The sequence below is a fragment of the Lepidochelys olivacea genome (assembly GCF_965140295.1).
Source record: "Lepidochelys olivacea isolate rLepOli2 genome assembly, chromosome: 8".
Lineage (NCBI taxonomy): Eukaryota > Metazoa > Chordata > Testudines > Cheloniidae > Lepidochelys > Lepidochelys olivacea.
The window spans coordinates 52,386,212-52,412,898 of NC_140418.1; the positions used below are offsets into that span (position 1 = coordinate 52,386,212).

General features: G+C 51.6%; 1 protein-coding gene across 1 annotated transcript; it reads right to left on the reverse strand.

The window, feature by feature from the left end:
• Nucleotides 1–1,573: 1,573 nt before the first annotated feature.
• On the reverse strand, nucleotides 1,574–16,791 carry NPHS2 (NPHS2 stomatin family member, podocin). Its single transcript, XM_084637149.1, has 8 exons — nucleotides 16,449–16,791; nucleotides 11,411–11,514; nucleotides 9,907–9,979; nucleotides 8,073–8,155; nucleotides 6,485–6,688; nucleotides 5,573–5,628; nucleotides 3,674–3,752; nucleotides 1,574–2,784 (listed from the first exon to the last, which is right to left on the reverse strand). The coding sequence occupies exons 1-8, from the start codon at nucleotides 16,750–16,752 to the stop codon at nucleotides 2,509–2,511; spliced, it is 1,179 nt and encodes a 392-aa protein (XP_084493275.1). The 5' UTR covers nucleotides 16,753–16,791; the 3' UTR covers nucleotides 1,574–2,508.
• Between the last annotated feature and the right edge of the window lie 9,896 nt (nucleotides 16,792–26,687).

Below are 26,687 nucleotides of genomic sequence, written 5' to 3' on the forward strand. Positions count from 1 at the left end.
AAGGAGGACTTGTGGCACCTTAGAGACTAACCAATTTATTAGAGCATAAGCTTTCGTGAGCTACAGCTCACTTCCTCAGACCAGTGAGCTGTAGCTCACGAAAGCTTATGCTCTAATAAATTGGTTAGTCTCTAAGGTGCCACAAGTCCTCCTTTTCTTTTTGAGAAATGTTGCTGTTATCTATAAAGCTCATGACAGTTATTAGCTCCCTGCTTTCACTATCTCAGGGGAAGTACATCAGGATTTGTAGTTTATCTCTCAGCCTTTAGTCCCCTAATAAGATCCCATCTCTCTTACTAGGTTCATGTCTCACACAGACATACAGAGGATGAGAACTTTGCCTGTGTCCTGTCCTCGGGCGCCATCTAGTAGCAACAAGCAGGAATACAGCTTGCTTACCGCACAGATGGCTGGGGTGTCCATTTCAGGAGCAGGCTCCCAGGCCATAGAAGGGGTTGTCTTTCACCTCATTCACCCAACGAAAATCATCCATGGAGGAGACTGGTCTGGATGGGGGGTGCTATGCTTTCACACTTGGCTGCCTCCACCCCATGAAGCCAGGGGCCCTGTTCACTCCTCTAGGGCAGAAGGGCAGCAGCTCCCCTGGGGACAGCAATGGTGCTAGGAGCCAGTGTGGCTGCTATGTGTCAGCCTGGCTGTAGGCAGTGCCCGTTCCCCAACCCACAGCCAGATGTGCGCCAGCTTGTCCTCCAGCCCCTCCCACTCAAACCTTGGATGACACCAGGCCACTGGGCTGCTGCCGGAGCTCATTAACAATTGACATTAACACAGAGAAAGGAGCTGGAACAACAAGGACCCCACCTTGCTTTCTGCTGTGCTGCCCATTTGCTCTCCCTGGCCTAGTTACGTCACACGTTTGGCCACCTCAGCCCAGAATCCAACAGCTGGCAAGTGACAGATCTTGGGGAACACTATTCCCCAGGGGCTGCCCACTTACTGCTCCAACCCTAGTTTGCCCTTTGCAATCAATGCTTCGGCTGCACGGGTGGAGACTGCGGGAGCTATCTGCATTAGCTTTCATGAACACCCTATGTGCCTCAGTTTACCTGCTTGGCATTAGCCTGCCCATCTGTCTGGGGTACAGTCAAAGGAGGCTCTTAGGGGTAAACAAGCAGGAAATGAAGCAATAGTTGGGATAAGCCACTTGGGGTAAACAGCTTCAAGGGAGTTAAGATGACACTGGTTGGGGTTATTATGTGGGAGGATGCTGTTCTCCAGGCACCAGGCAGAGGGGGTGCTAGGGCTGAAAGCCTAGAGGTGTAAAAGACCAGGAACAGCTATAAAGCCCGTCCCCTGGTTTGGGGAGGTGGGTCATCATCAGCTGCCTGCATGGGGGACACTACCAGTGACACACTGAGTAAGGGAGCACTTGCAGCAGGCAGGCTGTTCCAGCTGGAGATGAAGGTAAGTAGGTGAGAGGACCTTGCCAAAGGCTGCAAGGGAAGACGGTGTAAGTGAGAGGGAAGATGTGGCTAGGCCTGTATCATGTGATCCCTTGGCTCAGACTGGCATGGCCCTTTGGGTGAATGATTAATATGCAAGTCTGAAGCCCTTGTTTTCAGTCACTTTATTCAGCTGATGCCTCAGGCTTCTGGAGGCAAAGGGTTTACAGGGGCCCAGCCCAGCTGGGCCAGCTACATTAATACGATTGGGAGGCAGGGGGCTGCAGCCCAGAAACCCAGTCGAGGGAGCAGACCAAGACCATGGGGATTCCACCCAGAGAGGGGCGAAGGTAGCGAAATCTGTCTCCAGCGGGGTGTACGCACGAAGGACTGAAAGACAGAGGTTTCATGTAGCTCACCCTGTACGTGGGCCAGCACTTCTTACCAGCTGCCCTTCTTTGAGGAGATACCCACTTCACGCTGAGTGACACAGCAGGAAGATCTCAAGCACTGCCTGAGCGTATGGAGCCCTGGATAATCCGCAGCCTCTGACTGATATGTTACAGCAGGGTGTCCCTTTGGGCCTCCTCGCTTCTCCTGGGCACCAGGCTTTTGCAATGCAAATGATTCCAGCCAGATCATGTTGTGGGGATTGGGAAGGGAGAGGTTGATATTTGGGGCCTTAAATAAAAACACCCCTAGTCTATCCAGCCAGCCTAATTGGAATGATAGAGGCCATCTCTAGGGCTCCAGCTCTGGGGCTGGGGGAAGCATTTATACCATCCCTCTGCTCCTCAGCACAGCAGGGTGAAAGGAGCAATGAAATGGTGAGACGCAGAGGAAGCTCCCGTCCCCGTCCCCACCCCTAGCTCCATTCCAGTGCCCCACACACGGGATGAGCCGGAATGTTTCTTCAAAGCAAACTCAAACTTCTGTGCCCAGCCCACTTTATATAATCACAGGCCCCTGCTTGCTGCCCATCCCAACCCCTCCACAGTTTATGCTGGAGGGCTGGCATGGTTCAGACCAATCCATGGCGCCTGTTTGAAGATAAGTGACCTGGTAGAAGGTGTCCATCTGGGTGCCAGCTCCCCATGGCATGGCCCTATAGCATGGGGGAGTCCTTCGTGTCCTTTGGAGCCTCAGGGTGATTGGGAGCGCTGGTAGGAAGGCTGCTGCCCATGGAGTTGTGGCTAGCGGCAGATACAAGATTCATTAGGTCAAAGGGCAAAGGGAGGACAATAGTGGAAGGTTTCTCAGCAGACAGGCATTGCAGCGTGTGCAGGTAACGGAGCTGGACAGCAGCTGGGGAGCTGGCCAAGATCTCGGCTGCCATCTTCAGGGATTCGGAGGTAGCCTTCTCCCCCTCGGCAGCAATCACCTGCAGCACAAGGGAATGAATGACTGTTTCTGCACCATTCCACTGGGTTGGCCCCACTGGGGCTGGCAGGACCTGACATCGTTTCTTACAGTGAGTCTGAGTGAAGATGCTAGGCTGGAGTCGCTGCAAGCTCCTCCCATGGCCAGTGCTCCTACCTTAGTCTCTGCAGTGCCTCCTGCTGAGCAAAGGAGGGAGTGGAATAGCCTATGCAGCCAGAGCTCCTCCATCACCTCTCTGCTGGGAAAGGTTGGGACTGCAGCAGGGTAACCCACCTGCTGCAGTTGCAGCACCTACCAACTCCTGTTATTCCTTAAAGTGGGGTTCCCCAGCCTGTGGGTCAAGTACCATTAGGGCTGGTCAGAGGGGCCTTCCTGGGGATCTTGACTGGGTGGAGCCCTCCTGTGGAGGAGGGCTATAGAATAAGCAAAGGAGGGAGCAGTCAGTTCAGGGTTTGGGACACAGGCACTGTGCTCCGGCATTTAACCTGCCCTCTCCTGTTAGGATTCCCATCACTCAGTGCAGGGACAGAGGCAGCCCCGGACTCAGCCTGCAGTGAGCGCCAGTGGGAAGAGTTTGATAAAGGGACTGCTCCATGCCGCAGAAATGGCTGAACTCCACAGGGGGACGTAGGCATTGCAACACAGAGCATGGAGGGGCACTGGGCAGTGCTGCTGGGGAGAGGGCCCCCTTGGGATAGGGAGAAGCACCCCTCCCATTGCAGGTGTGGAGGGGCAGTGCTGTGTGCAGGAAGGCGTATGGGGTGAGGAGTCAGTAGAGGCCCTGGGGGGAATCTCCCCGCCTGGTTGTGGTTGTGGTCTCTGTCCAAATGGCCGGAAAAGGCTGGGAATTGATCCGCAGGGGAATATAGGGGCATTCGCTGGTGTCCTACCCGCACTTTGGCCTGTCTCTGGGCCTCTGCTTCCATTGCCAAGGACTGCTGCAGTTCAGCCGGCAGCCGCACATGATTGCTGCAGGAAGAAGAGACCGGAGTTACATGGACCCTGGAATTCTGTGCCCATGGGTAGCGCCAGGCTGCGAGCCTGTCTGACACTGTGCCCCAGTGTCTCCTGTCCCAGGCTGAGGCAGCTTACAAAAGTCCCCGGAGTTCAGATTTTCAGCCTTCCAATCTCATCTCCCACCCAGCTGGGCCCAACCCACCTAGCACTGGAATCAATGGGGTTCTTCCCAAGGACACTCTGATTCTTGAACTAGGGTCTGTTATTGGCTGAGCTGTGCTTTCTTCCTCTGGAACCGGGCCGGGAAATCTGAATTGCAATAACAGGGCCAGATCCCCAGCTGGTGTAAATGGATATAGCTCTGACAACATCTGTGGCACTATGCTGAGTTTCCCCACTGAGGAGCTGGCCCCAGCTGGAAAACACAAGAGCGTTTTATGCCATTTAAACTTCTGCAGCCCAGTGAGTGGAGGTGCTGAGTATGTGGGTGTGATGTTGCACTCCATATGCTTTATGAAAATATGCTTGGAATATGAATATAATATAACTGGAATATGCTTTATGCAAAAGGTCTCTTGTAAGGTATCATTACAAAGCTTATAATCTACTGAGTGTGGTTATCCTTTTTGTATGAATGTATCATTCGTGTATCTGAAGCTAGAAATATGAAGTATTACTCTAAAGTCCTATTGTAACTATGCAAAGTGTGGGCCATTAATAATGGCTTGGAATCTTGACTTCTCCCATTAATCAGGACAATTGGTTGTAAATGGCTCTGTTTACTTGCAAGCCTTCCTGTGTTCCTGTAAATCAGGACAGGAAGAATGGCGGCTGGGGTCTCAAAGGACATGTGACCATGTCACTTGGTACTGGAATCCATCTTAAGCCTGGTTTTCCATTTAGAAGGAGGGGTGGGGACCCAGAGAGACAAAAGATTCCTGCCTTGTGCCAAAGCTATAAAAACGGGGTGGAACAGAACAAAGGGGGCTGCCTGTCATAAGAAATCCCCTAGTTATCACCTGAGCTGCAACTAAAAGGAACTGTACCAGAGGAAAGGATGGGGCCAGGCTAGGAAGGAGTCTAGTCTGTGAAATAAATTTAGTGGAATATCTCTGACTGTGAGATTTTACCAGTATTCAGTTTCTTAATGTACTAGGCTTAGACTTGCATGTTTTGTTTTATTTTGCTTGGTAACTTACTTTGTTCTGTCTGTTATTACTTGAAACCACTTAAATCCTACTTTTTATACTTAATAAAATCACTTTTGTTTATTAATTAACCCAGAGTATGTATTAATACCAGGGGGGGGGGGAACAGTTGTGCCTGTCTCTCTATCTGTGTTATAGAGGGCAGACAATTTATGAGTTTACCCTGTATAAGCTTTATACAGAGTAAAAATGGATTTAGTTGGGGTTTGGATCCCATTGGGAGCTGGGTGCCTGGGTACTGGAGATAGGAAACCTGCTGAGCAGTTTTGGTTAAAGTCTGCAGCTTTGGGGGCATGGTTCAGACCTGGATCTGTGTTGCAGCAGACTGGCGTGTCTTGCTCAACAAGGCAGGGTTCTGGAGTCCCAAGCTAGCAGGGAAAACGGGCTCAGAGGTCATTTCAGCACATCAGCTGACAGTCCCAAGGAGGTCTCTGTGACCAACCCATCACAATGGGCAAAGGAGAAGGGCTGGCTGGGGGCTCGGGGTGCTGAAGAGGTGACACCTGGATAGAGCTTCAGGGGCAAAGGTGGCAAAGGACCAGACATTAGCAAGTAGTGTTTGCAAAGGGGATGGGGAGGTTTCTTTACCCTGCTGGGTCTCCATTTCATACGTTTCCTACCTACATTTCTGTTCTCTCCACCTTGATTCCCCAGCGACATGTGACTGCATCCAAAGCGACCTGTAGAAATGGGGATATACTGACCGTGGGCAGTTTGTGTGGCACTGTGCCAAGGCACTTACAAACAAGTCAGACAGTCGGCACAGGCTCATATGGTTCACTGCCTGAGAGCTCGTGTTGGAGGGATGTGTCTGCTATGGATACTTGTGCATGCTACAGAAAAACACTTCTGGTTAAAAGGCTTAAGTGTCTCTAAAGGTTGGACACCAAGAGAAATCCCTGTAGAGGGCAGGGCAAGGAGGTAAGCTGCCATGTACGTCTTCATTGCTCTTGGCTTCTGGGTCTCACACTGTGCTCAGGAAGATTTGCTCCCAGAGAAGTCAGCTGACTCAGAAGCACCATTGCTGCCTCAAAAAATCCAGTTCTGGTGTAACTCCACTGAAATCAGTGGAGTGGGTCCCACTTACCCCAGGCCTGAATTTGGCCCTGGATGTGTCATTTGAATCGGCATGGCTGATCATTTCCCAGCGTGGATTGCTTCCCCCAGGCCCCATTCAGCAGCTGGATTGGTGTCACCTTTGCTGCAGCTGGAGGAGAAACCTGCTGCGGCCCATCAGGCCTGCGTTTCTGTGGCTGCTTTGTCTGTGGCTGCGGCCCATCAGGCCTGCGTTTCGCCCCAGTACTTTGCCCTTGGACAGCCTCTCTAACCCAAGGGACTCAAAGTATAATCATCACACTGTTGCCTTCCATTGGGCGCAGCAAGTCTCCAGAGTCTGCAGAGTCCCTGCAACTGATCACTGTGGGCTTCTTATAAGCCTTTCCCTGAGGCCCTTTATACACCATGTGTTGAAAGATCGATCTACTGCATTGCCCCAGTGCTCTGGTCCCACAGCTGCCCACCTCCTTGTGGAGATACCTTCATTTCCTGGCCAATGCTCTTCCTCTCCAGGAGGATTTCACTGAAGGATCGATGGGCCAGCAAGCGCTTCATGGTTGTCTGTACCAGCAGCTTGACAGCGCTGGAGAGGTTGGCCACGCTGGTTAGGAGGAGAGAGGCATTTTCCATCCGGTAGTAGCAGACTGCATCTATTTCCACGGTAACCATGTCTTTAGTCACCACCTAGACAGAGAATGTTGGGGGTGATGGAGCTGGTTCTGATAACTCTGGGGTGGGATGGAGGAGCTGGGAACACTGCAGAAGAGGAAGAATGGCCTTGTAGGTAAGGCACTGGGCGGGGACTCAGGAGATCATAGGGATTCTGGTCCTAGCTCTGACCCTGGGCACGTCACTTTGCCTCTCTTTTCTATCCTGCTCTTGGCCTGTCTTGTCTATTCTGCACGTAAGTGGTTTGGGCAGACTGTCTCTTACTATGTGTGTGCAGCACCGAGAACAATGTGATTATCACTGTTCACGGCAGCATCCACCGCATGCTAGGAGTCATGCAGGATGGTCCCTGCTCCAAGCTGCCCACACGGAAAAAATCTCAGGTGGGGGCTCTAGATGCTGCTATTAGCTAGTAATGCAGCCGGGTATAAGGAATGCAGGGAGAGGGAGCCAAGGAAAGAAATGAAAACAAAGGATTTGGGCATAGGGAGGGCTGCTCCCCACTGGCCTGTGCCTGCCTAGACCCTGAAATGACAGACTTTAATCCCAGCAGGCTGTCCTTCCAAGGCTGGTACATATGTGGGGGTCCTTCAGATGAGATCTTAAGAACCATGCCCCAGCCTCCTCTGCGCTGGACCCCCTGGCAATTTTTGAAGAATCTGGCCCAGTGTCTTTGGCCAAAAACTCTTCCTCCCTTCTCCTTGTCGTGCTGTGCTGTACTGGCCAGTGGTGCATTGGGTTATGTTTGGTGTGCTGTGTTGTGCAGCAGTGTGTTGTGTTGTGCTGGGCCTTAGTGTGGGCGTTGCCCATTTTATGTGTTCAAAAATCGTTAACTTGGATTAAAAATGGAGAGATTTTAATGTACCTGTATGATTTGTGCCTTCTAGTTTCTGCACTTTTAGGGTGCATTTTGGTCACATTTACGAGCCTTTCTGCACAGCCATGAAGCCTAGATATTTAGCGTTGAATAAGCGGGGAAAAAAAGTGAGATTCTTGCCCATTCACCTGACTCCAGGACCTGGGGCTTATAAAAATACCAAATAGCATAAGATTGGCAATATGATCATGAGCATGGAGCAGTGTGCTGTCTGCCAGTCGGCTAGTGTCCTTTGCCCAGAGCTGGCTGCATCTCAGCTGTGCTGGCTGTGTACAGCTTCTAAAGCACTTTGGGGTCCCTCAGAAGCCAGAGTGCTATCTAAGTGTGAGATACTTTTATTGCTCCAGGGCAGAATGACCGACACTAGCCACTGGCTGCAGTTAACTTCAGGCTTAAGCCTGCCTCTTGGGTGGGTGTAATATTTTATGCCACCTTCCCACTAGGGAGCAAATAGCTCTAACCAACCATAGGAAAAGCTAATGCTAGAGATGCAAGGGAATAAATGGGAGGGAGTTGGCTTACCTCATGGAAGGGGATCTCTAGGGTTTTGAGGCGACGGTCTACCTTGTGGTATGTATCCAGACAGGGAAGGAAGAAGAAAAGGCCTACGGGAGGAAGAGACAGAGTAGCAGCATGTGACTGGATGCCATGGAAGAAAGTCCCACTCCCTGACCCAACAGCAGCAAACTTGGGGCTACGTAGGACAAGACAAAGACCAAGAGAAGGGCCCAGAGCTGCAGCGTCTCCCGCACTAAACACCTGCCCAGATGTCCTGCTGCAGGAATGAGTGGAGGGGGGGACGGAAATAAACTCTTCCCAAAAGATGTGGCAGAGACATCAGTCCCTGAGGGGTTCCCCTGGCCACTCAGTGCTAATGTTTTAGAGTCACTCGCTGTCCCCCACTCAGCATGCTGGGTTCTCACTTCACAGGTGAGCCCACGTCTTAGCGCCAAGATGGGTCTGAGCTGTAACACTTGGAGCAGGATCCAGACCAGAACAAGCTGTGGACGGTTTGGACGGGGGTTCTGGCTCAGGCCCAGGGCCAGCTCTAGGCACCGGCAAAGCAAGGACATCCTTGGGGTAGCACATTTCCAGGGGCGGCACTCCATCCAGACTTTCTTTTCGGGGCAGTTGCGCTCTCGGAGCTGCACCATTTAGACGGGGCGAGGGCGCCGCGCCCCCGGCTGCAGCAGGAAGGGGAAGCCCTAGCCCCGGGATGCTGAGCTGCCAGGCCCAGCCGCTACCTGGGGAGGAGAGGGCGAGTCCTGCCGGGGCTGCACCGCCTCCTCTGCGCACTGGCTGCTGTGCTGCCTTGTGCCACCCCTTATATGGGGGCTTCTCTGCGTGGCCAGGCGGGGGAGGGGGGAAAGCCCCTGCAGGCGCTGGGAGAAGGTGACATCACTCCCTCCACTTCCAGCACCGCCTGCGAGCCCCAGCCCCACCTGAGCTTGGGGTGGCAAATTTTTTGCTTGGGGTGGCAAAAAACCCGAGAGCCGGCCCTGCTCAGGCCCTTGGCTGCCTAGAATCCTCACAGTGGGGGCTTTGAGGAGAGGGGTGCCAGGCCCATGGGGTCTTAATGCAAGGGCCCCCCAGGCAGCTAATATGTGCGGAGTGCGGATGGAGCAAGCTGAGCATGGCACATAGACGCGAAGGGCCCTGTGAGAGGAGAGGGGTAGGGAGACAACCACAACCTGCAGTTGGGGGTGGGAAAGCGGCTGCATTTCCACTTCCTCATAGTTGGGAGGGGGAAGGGAACCAGGGGGCATGAAGCCTGACCCCACCACTTCAGCAGTGGTTGGAGGCCTGCAGGTGTTGGGAGCCGCACAGGAGCTGCCATTGCCAGAAGAGGAAACAGGGGTCCCAAGAATTGCCTACTCGGAGTGGGAAAGGGCCAAGGGAGCCGCAGGCACTGAGCACAGGATTTCCAGACGCCCCTCACCCGACTCATCTCCTGTGGCTGCAGCAGCCCAAGGGGCAGCCAGCCCTGTGAGGAGCCAGTCACCTGCCAAGCAGAGGATAATGCCCGCATTGTCAGCCATTAGCAGACCTGGTAAGGGAGGGAGACAGCCAGAGCCCGCAGGGGTGGGGTGTTAGGAGGACAAGGCCATCGGACGGAGGGGAGAGGAGAAGGGTGCAGGATTGCAGACTCAGGATTAGCAGAGGCTGGCCTGGATCAGGATGTACATTTGTGGTGGGTGGAGTGAGAGGGGCAAGGCACGGGGAGTGGGACACTGGGCGTGGGATCCCCTGGGAACAGTGGGGATGGGGTGGCTGGCCTGACACTTCTGGGAGCCCCGTTGGAGCCTTGCATGAGTGTGGCAAGAGAAAGGGGTGAAGGAGCGAACAAATTGCTTACCGGGCCCTCGGGGCCTTCCGGGAAGGAGGCGCCCAAGTCGGAACACGATGGCTCTCTCGTACTCCCGCACGATCTACAGTGGGAGACAGACAGGCTGGAATTGGAGGAGGTGGGGATCTGGGGGAAGGGCTGCGGCACTGGAAGAGAAGCTGGTGAAATCGTTGTTTTGGGAAAACCACCGAAAGGCAAACTGTGCAGAGCCAGCCAGCCAGAGCTGTCAGCTAGTGTAGCTCCATTCATGCCAGGGCTGCTGTTTCCATTTATGCTAGCTGAGAATCTGGCCCAGAGACTGTATGGCAATTGCAACTGTGGCCGGCTCCTGGCCAGTGGAACTGAGAGCAGGGAGCCTGTCTCTCCAGTGCTCTCAATGATCTCCCTCCTGGGCCTAGGCAGCGTAGAGGAGGAAGCCATTTGAATCAAATGCAGAGGGGGCAAGAGCCAGATCTGGGGTGGGGCGAGTACATTGGGATGAAGAATTCTGGGAGGGGTGCAGGGGTGGGGAATGACTGGGACTGTGTGTTGGGATCGGGGGAGATTGTGATTGGCTGTGCAAGGAGACCATGACAGGAAGCTGGGGATGGGACTGAGAGCCACTGAGGGGGAGACTGAGATCAGATGGGGAGCTGGGGGAGACTGGGAATGGGAAGCAGTGTAGTCAGGGAGGGGAGACAGATCTGAGAGGAGCCAGTGTGCAAGGAGACAACTGGGACTGGCTGAGCAGAGAGCCTGGGACAAGGAGTCAGACTGGGGGAGGGACACTCAGATTAGACAGGGAGGCTGGGGTGGGAAACTGGGACTGGGAGCCAGTGGGGATGGGGACTGTGGACGTAGGAGGCTGAGCGGGAGACACAGACGGATGGGTTGAGGAGCTGGGAGCAGGGAACTGGGACTGGCTGGGCAAAGGAGATGGGGACTGGGATGAAAAGTCTGAGGAGTGGGGACTGGGACTGGCTAGGTGAGGAGGATAGGACTGGGACAAGGAGCCCAGGGCAAGGACGGGACAGGACCAGATTGGAGGGGAATGGGCAGAAGAGTTTGCACACTAGAATACACTCCCCTCCAGCCTGGAATGGAGCCCAAGGTCCTTGAGACCATAGGTGCTGGTAGAGTGGCAGCACCTGCTGGTTTGAGCCCCTGGCTTGAAGTAGTACTAACCACCAGATACATGGTAATAGCTTTCAGCACCCCCACTTTAAAAATTGTTCCAGCACCTATGCTTGAGTCTCACCATTCCTCTGCTGTCAGCAAATATCTGGGAAATGATCTGGATAACAACCAACTATTGCTATCAGTTAATCCATTAGCTTAAGTAGCAGAGGGCTGAGTGGTGTATGTAAAGGTTCTGACTCTGCTGAGGACCTACATGGGTGCCAGTATGATGCCACATGATGGCATTTCTGTGTTTTCAGTTTGCTTTTTTAAAACTCTAGGAAATTACACCCAAAACCTATGTTAAAATACCACAATAAGGTTGCAAAGTCAAGCACACCATGCATAGCCTCACCTTCATGCAGAACCAGACAGAAATGGGGAAGGTCAATATGATGAAGAGAAGGGACAAGATGGTAAGAAGCCACTCACAGATACCTCGACCGGGAGATGTCATCCCTAAAGAAAAAGAAAGAACACATTAGTAGGTGCCTATTTCCATATTACTGACCGATTGACACCTGCTTGCGTGGTCAGAAATCCAGCTTCCACCAGGTGATCAAAACCTGCTTAGAGATAGACAGAGTGTAATCACTTGGGCTGGAATTTGACCAAGACACTGGAGTCAGTATTCAGGGCCTGGTTTAAAAGGGTAAAAACATGGTTATGTGTGAGCATTTTGGAGCAGAGACTGCATTACTATATGTATTCTGACAGCACCATTGGGAACAAGTGCTCATCAGGCACTACTGCTGGTATCGTACTTTAAATATTCATTAGAAATACTCTGAAAGTCCCAGCAAAGAAGAGGCATTTCGCATGTCCCATTTCCCAGGTGCAGCCTGAGCCAGCATCTCTCCTGTCGGGGTGGTGTAGCTCCTCTGGTGGGCTGGGTACGAAGCTTTTATCGTTTTGTGTTTGGGACGATTCCATTGTCCGCGAGCAGACTCCCAGCTGGATGCATGAACCAGACAAAGCCAGTGCTCATTCCAGGAGGGCACCAGAACCAGGTGAAAGCTCTACTCCTCTCTGCTGTTCTAAGTGGAGGCTGCATTATTCATCTGGGACTGGTACAGGGGGATCTCAGGCTAGGCCTGTGTGTCCTTTTGAAATGGATTCCAGCTGCAACCTCGACCCTATTGAGTATAGCACTGTGCATGGGTGTGTCTGCTACGCCTGGAAAGCCACACCAATAAGAGGGACTAGAGGCTGCAGCCCAAACCCCAGGCTTGTGGTTTTGGCAGGCCAGGGTGTGCCACGTGCCACTTTTCCACTGGTGCCCTTAGGAACAAAGGCCCAGATCCTCAAAGGTTTTAATGGGAGTTAGGTGCCTAAATACCTCTGAGGATCTGGGCCCAGGTCTTTGTGCCATGGCATGAGGCCACAGTGTGAAATGGGCAGCTGCAAAGAACCCACGCTCTGTGTGTGTGGGGGGGGGTGGGGCGCTTTGCTGTAACATGGGAAGAAGGGTGAGGCCAGCAGCTTCCCCGTGGTTGGTCTAAGAGTCCTGAGCTCAAGGAGCCCATTGAAGATCTTTGGCAGGGGCAGCAGCTGGTTCTGGGTCTGCACCTTTACTGACCTGATGGTAGTGTCTGATTCACTCCTGGGCAGTGAATGACTAGAGGCCACCCAGTGCAAGGGGAAGTTGCAACAGCTCTTTCTTTTGTGCCAGCTTTATGGGCCTGGGGATCCACAGCACAAGCAGAAAAACGGATGGTGCCCCACTGCACTGTGCTTCAGCCCTGACCCACTGGAACCACTCATAGAGGCTATCATCTATCCCAGAGGTGGGCAAACTTTTTGGCCTGAGGGCCACATCGGGGTTGCAAAACTGTATGGAGGGCGGGGTAGGGAAGATTGTGCCTCCCCAAACAGCCTGGCCTCTGCCCCCTATCTGCCCCCTCCCACTTTCCACCCCCTGACTGCCCTCCCTCAGAACTCCCGACACATCCAAACCCCCTGCTCCTTGTCCCCTGACTGCCCCCATCCTGAGACCCCCTGCCCCTAACCGCCCCCCCGGGACCCCACCCCCTATCCAACCCCCCCTGCTCCCTGGCTGCCCTGACCCCTATCCACACCTCCACCCCCTGACAGGCCCCCTGGGATTCCCATGCCCTATCCAACTCCCCTGTTCCCTGTCCCCTGATTGCCCCCCTCCCCGAGAACCTCCAACCCATCCAACTGCCCCCTGGTCCCTGTCCCCTGACTGTCCCCTAGGACTTCCCACCCCCCTACCATGCCGGAGCCAGCCACACTGCCCGGCAGGAGCAACGGGCCAGAGCGCTGGCGGTGCGGCGAGGTGAGGCTGCGGGGGGGGCCGGCGGCTAGCCTCCCCGGCCAGGAGTTCAAGGGCCGGCAGGACGGTCCCGCAGGCTGGATGTGGCCCACGGGCTGTAGTTTGCCCACCTCTGGTCTATCCCCATTAGTTAGCAGTATTGCTTGAGGCCTGGCCCCAGGGTGCTAGGGATACACACAGTAAGAGATAGTCCCTGCCCCAAACAATAGACAAAGGAAATGCTGTTATCCCCATTTTACAGAGGGAACTGAGGCACAGAGAGACTAAAGTGATTTGCTCATGGGGAATTTGTGGCACAACTGGAACTGAACCCAGCTCTCTCAATGCCCAGGTCAATCCCTTAGCTCAGAGACAATCCTGCTGCTTGGAAGCTATTAAGCAGGGGTCTCAAAGTCCCAGCCTGTGGGCCACCTGCGGCCCAAGAACCTCCCCACTGTGGCCCACAGAGGAGAGACCCAGGCTGACACGCTACCGGCATTGTTTTTTGCGGGTGCTGCCCCCCGCAGCTCCCATTGGCTGGGGGAGAGGGACAGAGATATCATCATTAGTTGCTGGGCAGAGTCAGCCATGGAGGCAGCATCACTTTTCCCCACAATGAATATAAACAAGCCGAAATACCGAACACAACTATCTGATGCCCACCTTGCTGCAATCCTGAAGGTGTCAACTGCTCAGTCACTGGGGCCAAACATTAACAAACTGACAGAACTGAAGCGTTGCCAGATGTCTGACAAACACTAAAAACTCTCTGGCAGGGGAAGAATTGTATAAAGTTGCATGACAGTTTTATTATTTCTAAGAAATTCAAAATAAAAAATAAATATCAACGTTTTCTTTTCTGAACACCTTCTTCAGTGACATTATTGGCTCGCTGGGAGGATTTGAGGACTGGCACTGGCCCTACGGTAAACTGAGTTTGAGACCCCTGCTATTAAGTCTTTGGCCTTTTTATGTGGCTGGTGCCACTAGAGCTAAAGCCCCTGGTGAGTTCTGTGATGTGGGCACCTCTCCTGTGGGACCTAATGTTACCCAAGTATCATCAGACAGATATCAGAGGGAAACAACTCTTATTCCCCAGCAGCCCCAGGTGGATGGGCAGCAGTGACTTCCAAATGAAAGGCTACCTGGGCTCTTACTAATTCTCTGAGCCATGCAGTCCTTTAGGGTTGATGCTGTGACTCAGAGCAACAAGTGATCCTTTCCCAGAAATTCTGGCTTTTAACTTTGTCTGAAGCTGTAGGACTGGATTAATTGCTATTTATGGAGGATGAGACCTGGCATGCGTGCGCGTGTGTGTGTGAGAGAGAGAGAGAGAGAGGGTAAAGGCTTACAATGAAAGAATGGTGGTCTGAGCTCTGAGTCCAGATGTTTATTTACTAATGGACAGTACAGGAAGGAGAAAAATCAGAAAGCAGAGATCATTTTAAATAGACCCTAACCCTCACCTGTCCTGTGCGAGGATAGCTGTGCTCTCTCTGTAACCTACCAGCTCCTGCAACGCTCATGCATTTATAGCCCCTTCCATTCAGGCTTCACAATCAGGAATAAGTTAAGCCTCACACACTCCCTGTGACATTGATTATTTCCCTCAATTAACAGATAGGAAAGCTCACCCTCTCAGGCTCATGCACCCACTCTGTAGCCCACAACCCAATGCTTCTGCCTTCAGGCAGGTGCTCTGTCCACGAGGCTATATTAGCTCCCTTGGTTTTGCTTTTAAAATATTCCCCCTTTGAACCTTCCTTTCTGACCTCCCATCAGAAGGCTGGTAGGAAGGAGAGCAAGAACCCCCTTCTCCAACTGAGCTGATGCTGACGCCACCTTCTCCCCAAAGTGGGCATGCTCCAGCTTCCACTGGCTGCCCTTAAAAGCTGGCCTTTCAGGGCTACTGCCCCCTTTAGAGAACCCGTGGCTCTAGTAGGCAGATGGCTTCCTGCTGGGTGCAGGCAAAGCCCTGAAAGCAGAATGCTTACTCTTTCCAAAGGTGAGTTAACATCCCTGCTTCCACTGACTATGACAGTCCCTTCTGCCTTTAGGGGCTCTCTGCAGAAAGACCAGGTCTAGAGAGGCGCTTGAACCGAAGCCCCACGTGCCAACACACCAAGCTATAAGGGTTCACAGTCTGTATCTGAGTTTTGCAGCTGGACCTTCTCCCTACAACAAGCTGAACTAAACCTGTGGCTGGAAACACTCCCAAATTGCGTGTCCTCAGAACCTCCAGCAATGTTCTGATTGTGGCTTAGTATCTTGGTTGTAGCGACGAGCAGCTCCCTGTAATCAAGACAGAACTCCTTAGAGGAAAGAGGCAGCTGTAGAGAATTAATCATCAGGGAGAGAGAAGTAAAGCTGGGGCAGCAGAGCAGCTGGACTGGGGAGGGTTTTTGCTGCTTCTTGGCATTCCCTCCCATCCCTGTGATGCCAGGGCTGAACAGATCAGTTCTATGGATAGAGCCTGTGCCTATTGGTAGTACAGTGCCAATATACAAAGGATGAGAGGCAAAGAGCTCTGTTGATCACCTCACAGTCCCCCTTCTTCCCCTCCCCTCCCCACCCCGTGCCAAATCCCTGCCCCTGGAACTGGCCATCTTGATCTGTTTCCTGTGGCAATAGGTTGGTTCAGGTGTGTTCTGGGCAGAGCAAAGCTTAAGAGACACCTAGGATAACTCTAGCTAGAAACTTCTTCTATCTAAGGGTAGTAAATAATCCCCTGTGCTTCTCAGGGTTAAGGGGTAATAGAGCTAGTGAGGCTGTGGCCTAATGAAGCTAATGAGCAGTGCTCTGAGGCCTAAAGGGATGCAGGATGGATGCTGTTTGCTGCTAAATTCGTTGCTTTATTAGAAATGGAACAGGTCCTGATGTCTCTGAGCAGCCTGGCTAGCCCCAGGGCCTGGTGCTGAGCCCTTCTGAAAATCTGGCCCTGGGGGTTTGTGTGATCACTTGCTGCTTGTTCCTGCACCATGCACTTACTGCACCTGCTTTGCTCTCCCTTTGCATTGGTGTAAATGACGATACAGGGATCAGAGCAGAATCGGACCCCAGTGCCCCACAAGCCAGTAGCCTCTGTCCCTACTGCTCTCCTGCCCTTTCCAAATCCTACCTTCCTCTTGTCGCTCACTTTCCAGCAGTGCCATCACCTCTGTTTCCTCGTCGAAAGACACTACATCGTCCACGTCTACCACTGTGGAGCTCGGCATCCTGCTGTCTGTCTCCATGGGGCTCTTGCCTTCCTTGGCTTTCCCCCTCTTGAGCCCCTCTCTGTCCTTGCTGGCTGCTCTTCTGCTCTCCACCTTCTCTCTCCTGCCCTGTGAGTCTGCAGGCTCTCTGTTCCTCCTGTGGGACTCCTTGGAGGAGCTGCGAGACCGCTTTTCCATCCTCATTGGGGGCTGCGAGCGAAGGAGCATGCAGCTCTTGGGAAGCAGCTTGCTGCGGCGGCAGGATGACCAGTCTTGGGAATTTATCGGGGAGTGGAGGAGGTGGCAGGCGGGGGAGGCGCAGGAGGTTTTGATCATTCTCTGGGCTTGTCAGACTTGTTGGACAGTGAGCCAAGCAAGCTGTTTTCCCAGGCGCTGTCCTATCCCGCACCTACCTGGCGCTGGCAGAGGAGTTTCAGGAAGGCTCAGTCCCACCAATCAGATGCCAAGACGATGGAATCCATGATGCGGGTTTATGTACTTTTGCATGACTTTGGCATAAAATGCATTGACACTCACACAAAGGGGTCTTTTTGTGCATCTGTAAAGTAAACACCACCCCCAATGCAGCCATCCAGCTTGTGAGGCTCCTGAACTTGCCTGGCATCGCTAGCACCAGGACTTGGGTGGAGAATTCCAAACCTTTGCTGTTGAAAGCAACTGCCCAAGTCAAATCCTGAATATTTCCCATGTTTAGAAATGATCTCCATTAGGGCTTGGGGTGGGGGGATTGCTCCTCACTGGCTCTGTTCCCTGGAAACTGGTGGTTGTGTTCCCGATGCAGCAGGGACACGCTGACATACAGCTGTTCTCATTGGAATGTAACCCCTACATTGCTTTTCAAATTCAAGTGAGGCAGTTTGGTGCCAATCCAGCAACATGGTCCCTTGAGCCGAGCTTGATTGAATTTAGTGTGGCTCCATTAGGGCTCAGGACATGGGGCTCGTTGCAGGATTAACAATAATAATACCCAGCTCTTTTCTAGAGATTTTTATCAGTAGGTCTCCAAATGCTTTACATAGGCGGTCAGAGTCATCGTCCATATTTTACAGCTGGGGACATTGAGGTATGAGGCCTTTAAGACTCTTGTTCAAATGACAGAACTGTAACTTTGTACCTGAAATAGCTCCTTGGGGTCTCAAGATGTGCAGTGGCATGGGGGGTACAATAATCTGCATAACCCACACACTCAGCAGTGGTGTGAAGGACGCCCTCTCACTGGCATGCTAGATAAGAGGGTCCCATTGGGTTGTCAGTACATGCCTGTTAGCAGGGAGAGGGTTAATTCTTACAGGGTAAACTGCATAAAGCTGTTCACTCAGGCCTCTGAGAGAGGAAAATTCTGTTTCATGGCAGTTTAAATTTGGGGCTCACAGAAATTGGTTTCAATTGGTCATTAACGGGGGAAGAGGGGAAAACCCCAAAGTATATATTTTTTTTAAAACTAGGCATCCACTTAGCAGAGCGATGACAAGTCAAGGGTTATGTTCATTCACCTCTGGCCTCCGAAACTAGAATGAAACAGAAATGCCCTGACCACCGGTCTGCTGCTTCGGTTTCTTTCTCTGTCTCTCTGCCCTCCTTCCCTTGGTTCTCATTGGTATCTGCTGTTAGATGGTAACTGTTCCTTTCTGCAGTTCCAGTTGATATCCTTCACTTCCTGCTCCGGACTATTGCCAAATGTTGCTGTGAGCTGATAACTAGTAGCTGTATTCTGCCCACAGAAGGGGCTGCATTTTGTTGGTGGGCAAAGTAACTAACAATACAGCAGCCTTCATTTATCTATGGTGCCAGAAGTGTGGCTGGTTCTTTGCAGAGCTGTATGAAGCACAGGAAACTTATGTATGCACATTTAAATAGTTGTAGATAACAGTATTTAGCATGGGATGTTGAAGTTAATGACTATACTAAAGAAAATAAGGATCTTATTATAGAGAACATTGGAATGAATGTTGTGCTGCTGGAAATTCAACTCTGCCTAACCCTGGATGTTAAAGAAATAAAAAATGAACAGCTGAAATGTTTGAGCCTCTTCCCGTTAAAATGAAACGAAGTGACTCTATATTTGCAGAAGTAATCCCCTTCCCCAGAGAAATCTTCCCCAACCAAGTGACTTGGTATGCCAGCTTCTAGACTAGCAGCTGTGACCATAGTCTGACTTCTGCTTGTGACCCCTTGGTAGGTTCAGCCTCGTCTGGCCCAGACACTGTTATCGTAGCTGTGGGGATGCAAGCACTGGAGATCTCCCACCAGCTGCATTGCCAGACAAGGGAAGCTGGTGCAAGGAGGATGTTAGACTCTTACTAGGGTGACCATACATCCTGTTTTGGCTGGGATAGTCCCTTTTTTAAGCCCTGTCCTGGCTGTCTCGACTGATGATCAGTTGGCAAGAGCAAATGGGACAAATGCCCAGTTTTGCCCAAAAAGTGGGGTGTGACCCCTAGGGCGGCACGGAGGAACATGCAGGGGGGTGGGGATGAGCAGTGATTCCAGCCCCGTGTGGGAGGGAGGGCTCAGGGCTGGTGGCAGGGGAGGTTTGGGTTGGTGGGGGGGAGGGCTCTGCGCAGGCGGGCACCGGGGGGAAAAGAAGGGGGCCTCAGGCCGGCCCTGTGCAGTGTCCCATTTTTCATTTGGGAAAATATGGGCTCTCTCACTCTTACTCATTCTCCATTCCCTTTGGGGAGTGAGAAGATTTGTTGGTTAGGGCCATGCTATGTACCAGCTCGCTCTGTATACTTTCTTCCATATGGGGGAGCTGCTCGCCAACAAAGCAGAGGTTAGTGCTTGCTCAGGCTGACTCTGGCATCTGAGGAATTTCAAGCTATCCTAAGCAATTTGGGTGGATTGAGGGATAGCTTCTTATGGCCTATCTATACTGCAGATACAACTGCGGTAGTGGGGACCCAGCTACAACATAGTTGTCTTATAGCCAGTTTGTAGCATAGCTTGCGCTTAACCATGTTGTCAGACCTTGCTACAGCATTGGCTCTGCAGGGCTTTAGCCCGGTCTGGAAAAGGTTGAGGTTCCCATTGCGTTCAAAGTGGAACCGAGTTGGGCAGTGCTGTGCAGCTGACACTTCAGCCAGGGCCTCCCTCAGGCAACTTCTCTCTCATCCCACTTCATCTTCTCCTCTCCCACCACTCAGTGACAGGCACCCACCAGCAGCTCCCTCTTTCCAACTGGAGCCTCCCCGCTCCCCACTTTGGGGAGGCTGTCGCACCGGGTTGCTGGGCTCTGCAGCAGCAAGGGCAGGAGACGGATTGCCCTAAGGAGGCTGGTAACCAGCAAGTAATTAACCATTGGACCAGTTGACCACAGGCCGTGGTGGATTCTCCATCACTGGCAATTTTTAAATTCCGATTGGATGTGTGTGACGGGTTGGATCCCAGAAACCCCCTTGGGGCTGCCAACTGATGTGCCAAGACTACTTCTGCCCCTGCTTTCCTTGCCCTCCCAGCTTGGGACTTCAGTGCCCTGCCTGGTTTGAGCCAGACCCGCTAGCCTGCTGCAAACCCAGACCAAGGTCTGAACCACGTTCGCTAACAGCTGTAAGCTCAATTGAAAGCGGGTTCAGAAGTGTTCCTGTCTTTAACACTCAGATGCCCAACTCCCAATGGGGTCCAAACTCCAAATAAATCCGTTTTACCCTGTATAAAGCTTATACAGGGTAAACTCATAAATTGTTCACCCTCTCTAACACTGATAGAGAGATATGCACAGCTGTTTCTCCACCCCCCCCCCCCACCAAGGTATTAATACATACTCTGGGTTTTTTAATAAGTAAAAAGTGATTTTATTAAATACAGAAAGTAGGATTTAAGTGGTTCTAAGCAGTAACAGACAAAACAAAATGAATTACCAAGCAAAATAAAATAGAACAGGCAAGACTGTCTAATGCAGTAAGAAAACTGAATACAGATAAAAACCTCGCCCTCAGAGGAATTCCAGTAAGCTTCCTTTTACAGACTAATCTCCTTCTAGTCTGGGTCCAGCAATCACTCACACCCCCTGTAGTTACTGTCCTTTGTTCCAGTTTCTTTCAGGTATCCTTGGGGGTGGAGAGGCTATCTCTTGAGCCAGCTGAAGACAAAATGGAGGGGTCTCCCAGGGGTTTAAATAGATTTTCTCTTGTGGGTGAACACACCTCCTTCCCCCTGTGTAGAATCCAGCTACAAAATGGAATTTTGGAGTCACATGGGCAAGTCACATGTCCATGCATGACTCAGTTTTTACAGGCAGCAGCCATTGCCCACATGCTATCTTGAATGTCTCCAGAAAGACTTCTTATGTGGATTGGAGCCTTCCAAGATCCATTGTTCATTAAGTGCTTCTTGACTGGGCACTTAATTTGCACATTTCTTTCTCAAGAAGCTGACCAAATGCTTTACTAAGGCTACTTAAAAATCAAGCATGTACACAGCCAATATTCATAACTTTAAATATAAAAATAATATATGCATACAAATAGGATGAATAGATTCAGTAGATCATAACCTTTACAGAGATATGTTACATGGCATATATAAGCATAAAAACATATTCCAGTTATGTCCTATATACATTCATAAGCATATTTCCATAAAGTCTTATACCAGCAGGACAGTGGGGTGGGAGGAGGTATTGTTTTATGATCTCTGTGTGTATATAAAGTCTGCTGCAGTTTCCACGGTATGCATCCGATGAAGTGAGCTGTAGCTCACGAAAGCTCATGCTCAAATAAATTGGTTAGTCTCTAAGGTGCCACAAGTACTCCTTTTCTTTTTGCAAATACAGACTAACACGGCTGTTACTCTGAAACCCGTCACAATGTGTTTAATTAAGATTCGCATTAAGAATTATTTTCTGGTCTGTGTTATCCAGGATTTCAGACTAGATGATCGCAATGGTCACTTCTGGCCTTGGAATCTATGAAAGTGGCTTTGGGTCCTCTTTTGTTGGGGGTAGGTGGGGGTCATTGGAGCGAGTAAGGGTGCCCTGTAGCCTGTGGGGAGGGGTGGGTCAGGTGGAGGTGATGTACCCTGACTTGTAGCATGGGGGACCTGAGGATCCAAACTGTCTTGGCTGTCTGGGTTTGCAGGTAGGGAGGGAGGAGGCAGTGTTTGCACTAATTAGAGCAGCAGTTTAGATCGGCCCCTGGCTGCTGTTCTGGGAGCACTGATGCTGACAGGTGGCAGAGTAGGCTACATGTTGGATTGCTGTAACTGTACAGAGATGTTGATGGGGACAGAAGAAGGAGTCCCCTTTGAGAAGAGGTGGGAAAACTACAGCCCGGGGGCTGCATCCGGCTCTTCTGACATTTTAATATGGCTCTTGAGCTCCAGCCGGGGAATGGGGTCAGGGGCTTTCCCCGCGCTACGCATGCCGGGGCTCCGCTCGGCTCCTGGAAGCAGCAGCATGTCCCCACTCCACCTCCTATGTGTAGGGGCAACCAGGGGGGCTCCGCACACTGCCCCCGCAGTTCCCATTAGCTGGCCAATGGGAGCTGCTGGGGCAGTGCCTGTGGATGGGGCAGCGCACAAAGCCACCTGGCCACTCCTCCGCATAGGAGCTGGAGAGAGGACATGCCGCTGCTTCTGGGAGCTGCTTGAGGTAAGCGCTGCCCTGAGCCTGCACCCCTACCCCCCTCCTGTGCCCCTTCCCCAGCCCTGTTCCCCCTCTGAATCCCTCGGTCCCAGCCCGGAGCATCCTCCTGCACCCCCAACCCTTTGTCCCCAGCCCCACACCAGAGCCTGCGCCCCCAGTCAAAGCCCTCACCCCCTCCCGCACCCCAACCCACAATTTTGTGAGCATTCATGGCCCGCCATACAATTTCCATATCTAGATTTGGCCCTCTGGCCAAAAAGTTTGTCATCCCCCCTCTCTACTCCCCCCACCAGCCTTAGCGCAACTATAGTTGCAGTGGCAGCTGAGCAGCTCCCAACCCCAAGAGAAACAGAGGCTTAGACATTTTGAGCAAAGAGCTCATGAGAGCCACACTGTGAGCCTCAGAGAGATTGCGGGAATAACGCCCTTATAGCCGAGTTGGCTAGTGTGGTTAGGCGCAATCTATGCTATAAGAAATCAGTTCAGCAGCAAGACAATGCTAGTCCTCTGCACACAGAAGCACCAACCTCCCTTCTGATGAGTTGGTGCTGACTTAGTGCTGATATCCAGAGTTTATCTAGAAGCACAGCTATGCTGTTGTCCAGCAGGCATGTGCATTGTTAAAGGAGGAGGAGAAAGAGGAAGGGAGTAGAGTTAGGGTGGCAACAGTCTTTGTTTTCTCTTGGATTCCTGTTTTATTGGAAATCGTTGCAGACCGCTAAGTCAGGATATTACAGGCATGCCTGAACTCTGAACTTTCTACTCCCTGATCTAGTTTGTAGTGTTAGGATCTTGAAACATATTATTTGCTGGCAGATTACTGGTCCCAGGGAAATGTTGAATGAATGGGGCTACTGTCAAGCAAATGGAGTTGAGTATGTACTTGGGAGAAAACAGTGATACATAAATAATATAGTGTCCTTAATCATCCCCAAATGCTTTATAAACTATATACATAGAAAAATTGCCTGTTTAACTAGGTATGTCAACATTACAGAACAGTGTGGAATGGGAAGAGAACAGAGAAGGATACCATATCCAAAGGGGAACTGCGAGTGGAATTTCAGGTCAGCAGTAAGTAATTCTGAAAGCTGGTCAGACTGCTTTGGCTATGGCCCCTTCTCGCCAAAAGTAGGATGCAATCTTTAATAACTATAAGAGCCTGGACCTTTGATTTCTTGTCTGGTGTTCTGGATACTGTTTCCCAAGGGTTCTTTGTAAGAACAGTTTGCAGCTGAGCAACTCTCAGTTGATCTCAGGAATTTGGATGTGAGAATAGTGCCGCATGTTTACTCCTGCCCTGTGGAAAATCAGTGTAGAACGAAGACGGGAATCGCTTACTCAAATGCAGGAATTTCCCCCCTGTTTTCTCCAAACCCCTTCATCTGTAGCCTGAGTCCCTGGGAATTGTACTGAAATGTACAACTTTTTGGAAATAAACAAAATGTCTGAACAGGCATCACACATGGACTAAGGAAGAGAAATGGACCATTGGCCTGAACACAGGACTGGGAGTCAGGAATTCTAATCCAGATTATGACAATGATTCCCTTTTTATCCTGATTTTACAACTGATTGTTCCTTCCTGAGTGGAGTACTTTGCATTTGTCCTTTTGAATTTCATCCTATTTACTTCAGACCATTTCTCCAGTTTGTGCAGATCATTTTGAATTTTAATCCTATCCTCCAAAGCACTTGCAACCCCTCCGAACTTGGTATTGTCCGCAAAATTTATAAGCGTACTCTCTGCCACTATCTAAATAATTGATGAAGATATTGAACGGACCCTGAACTGATCCCTTTGGGACCCCACTCATTATGCCCTTCCAGCATGACTGTGAACCACTGACAACTACTCTCTGGGAACCAATTATGCACCCACCTTTTAGTAGCATCATCTAGATTGTATTTCCCTTGTTTGCTTATGAGAAGGTCATGCGAGACCATATCAAAAGCCTTATTAAGTCAAGATATACCATGTCTACTGCTTCCCCCCAGCCACGAGGCTTTTAACACCAGCTGGGATTGATTAGTGCCTCTTCATTTCTTCCCAGGTCCAGGGCTGTCCCTAGACATTTTGGTGCCCTAAGCAGACCCCCTGTGTGTGTGTGTGGGGGGTAGGCCCCAGGCCTCTGCGGGGGGAGGGGGGGAAACTGCCCCCCAGAACAAGCTGGCATAGCGGAGCAGGTTGGGGCTGGGTCGCTCCACTTTCTGCCGCCCGGTGAGTGCATGGCAGGCTGTTAGGGGGCTTATTCCTTCACCCACTTACTTCCCTGGTCGTTCTCGCATGAACAGAGAGCAACAATAGCCGAAGTCCAAAGGTGCAAACAATTAGACGTTTATTGGGGTGAACTTCCAGCAAGCATGACTCCAGTTTCCTTCCTTAGTGTCCCCCTTCCCCGCTCTGACACCACAGAGCCTTACATCTGTGTCCCTGTTCCCATTCCTGCCCTTAGCCAAACATGGTTCCAATTTCCTTACCCCCATTCCCTGTTCCCATTTCCCCCTTTAGCAAAACATGATTCCAATTCCCACCCCCATTCCCTGTTCCCATTTTCCCCACACACACCCATCCACTCACTTCCTGATTGACTGCAGACTATATAGTAAAACTTGAGTTCTGCTTAGCTATACCTTAACCAATCATTTTCCTGAAATTTAACTAACATATTATAACATGATCATGTAACCAATTATATCCCACCACTTTAATTAGTTTACACCCAGCAAAATTAATTATACAGCAGACAGAAACAATCACAGAACCAGAGAGAGATTATACAGACAAACAATAGCAAAGTGGGAATTATAATGACAAAACAATACAGAAGCAAGGATTTCACATCCCAGCTATTGATAAGTGAGTTCTTGCCAGACAGGATGCTATCAAACTAAGTTTCCTTTTACATTTTCTAGGCACTTCCCTTTCTCTGGAGGCGATAGGCATTATCAGGACAGGACTGTATTCCTAACAGTATTTCAATGTGACTAGTTTGGAATGTGAGGATCTGACCATTCGCTTCCCAGCTTATGGCTGCCTCTGTTGCTTAGCCAAAGGCCTTAACCTAAGAACAGGGCCTCAGACTGTCACAGTAAGAGAAGGACCTTACACTGGCAGACAGTGATTTTGATTCTTTCTTTTATACCTCTAACTAGCCAAGTGATAAGAATACACCTAAATTCTTAAAGTACAGGCCTTTACCGACAGGCCTGAATATCTATATCCTAACACAGGCCCGACCCCACACTCATAGGGCAGTGGGAAGTGGAGTGACCCGGCCCCAGCCCGCTCTCCTCTGCTCCCCTGGCTCCCAGCCTGGGGACTTGGGGGGTAGGGAGGAACTGCACCCCTGCACTCACTGGCGGCATGGCTGGGAGCCGGCAGCACAGAGCAGGCTAGGGCTGGGTCACTCCACTTTCCGCCACTCAGTGAGTGCAGGGCGCGCCCGACCCTTGCTGCAGTCCCTCGGATGTTGCTCAGGGGAAGAGATGGAGTAGGTGTGGGGCTGGGGCAGATCAAGGGCGGGGGCAGCTTTCCTGGGTGGCTCAGCCGGCCAGGGGATCAGGCTGGCTGCTGGAGCAGCACGCAGCTGCATAGGGCCCCAGGAAATTTGGGGCAATTTGGTGCCCCAAATTTCCTGGGGCTGTACGGAGCTGCGTATTGGTAAGGACGGCCCTGCCCAGGTCTTAATGATTTGTCTGACATTTTTCAATGCTTGCATAATTTTGTGCAAGCCTAGGTTTTGGTGCCATAATATACACACTGTGCCATTATATTGTGCTGTTGTGTTGAAACATCAGTGTTGTGGAGCAATGATCCTTTGTAGGAATTTTCCTAACCTTCCATGAGGTAGGTCTGAGGAATGTGTAAGGGCTTAAGATTGATGCTAATTGGAGATTGTGTGTTCATGATGTAGAGCTGGGCTGCAGGTTTATGTTGGGGTGTGGCTGATTTTCTTTCTATTCTTTTCCCCTATCCCTTTGCTTTCTTTAAGCCTGAAGGGGCAGGGCTCAATCATGATTCTGTGGCAAGGTCCTGGGCCCCCCATTGCTCTCATTGTACCAAGCCCTGCATAAATCTAGCTGGCAGTGCTGTCAGGTCTGTCCGAAGCCCACGTAGCGATCTCATGTTTTGCTTTGTGCCTCACATGGTTATGGGTTACCAGGATGGGAATCGCTAGCATGGCGCAGTAGGCCATGGCTCCGTGGGGCACGCATGGGGTGGCCCGAAGGGTCAGATGGGAGCTCAGCAAAGCGGCCACTCAGTACAACTTTGGGGGTGCATCTGTACTGTGGATGCCTGTCACCTGGGATGGAACTCAGCCCTGGCTGCTCCCGCACAGGACCTGAGGGCTCACTGTGTTGGGTGGGGACCCCGCCCCATGGGCAGCTCCGAGTCCCGACCTAGGGAAGGCTGGCCCAGCGTCAGCCCCAGCACGGGGCGGGCGGGCGGCCTGAGCGCAGTACCTCGCTCGCACCACTGGGTGGCTCTAGCGCCCCTCCGCCGCTCCCGGTCGGGTGGGGTGGGAGGGCAGAGGGGCGGGGTGTTTGCGCGCAGGCG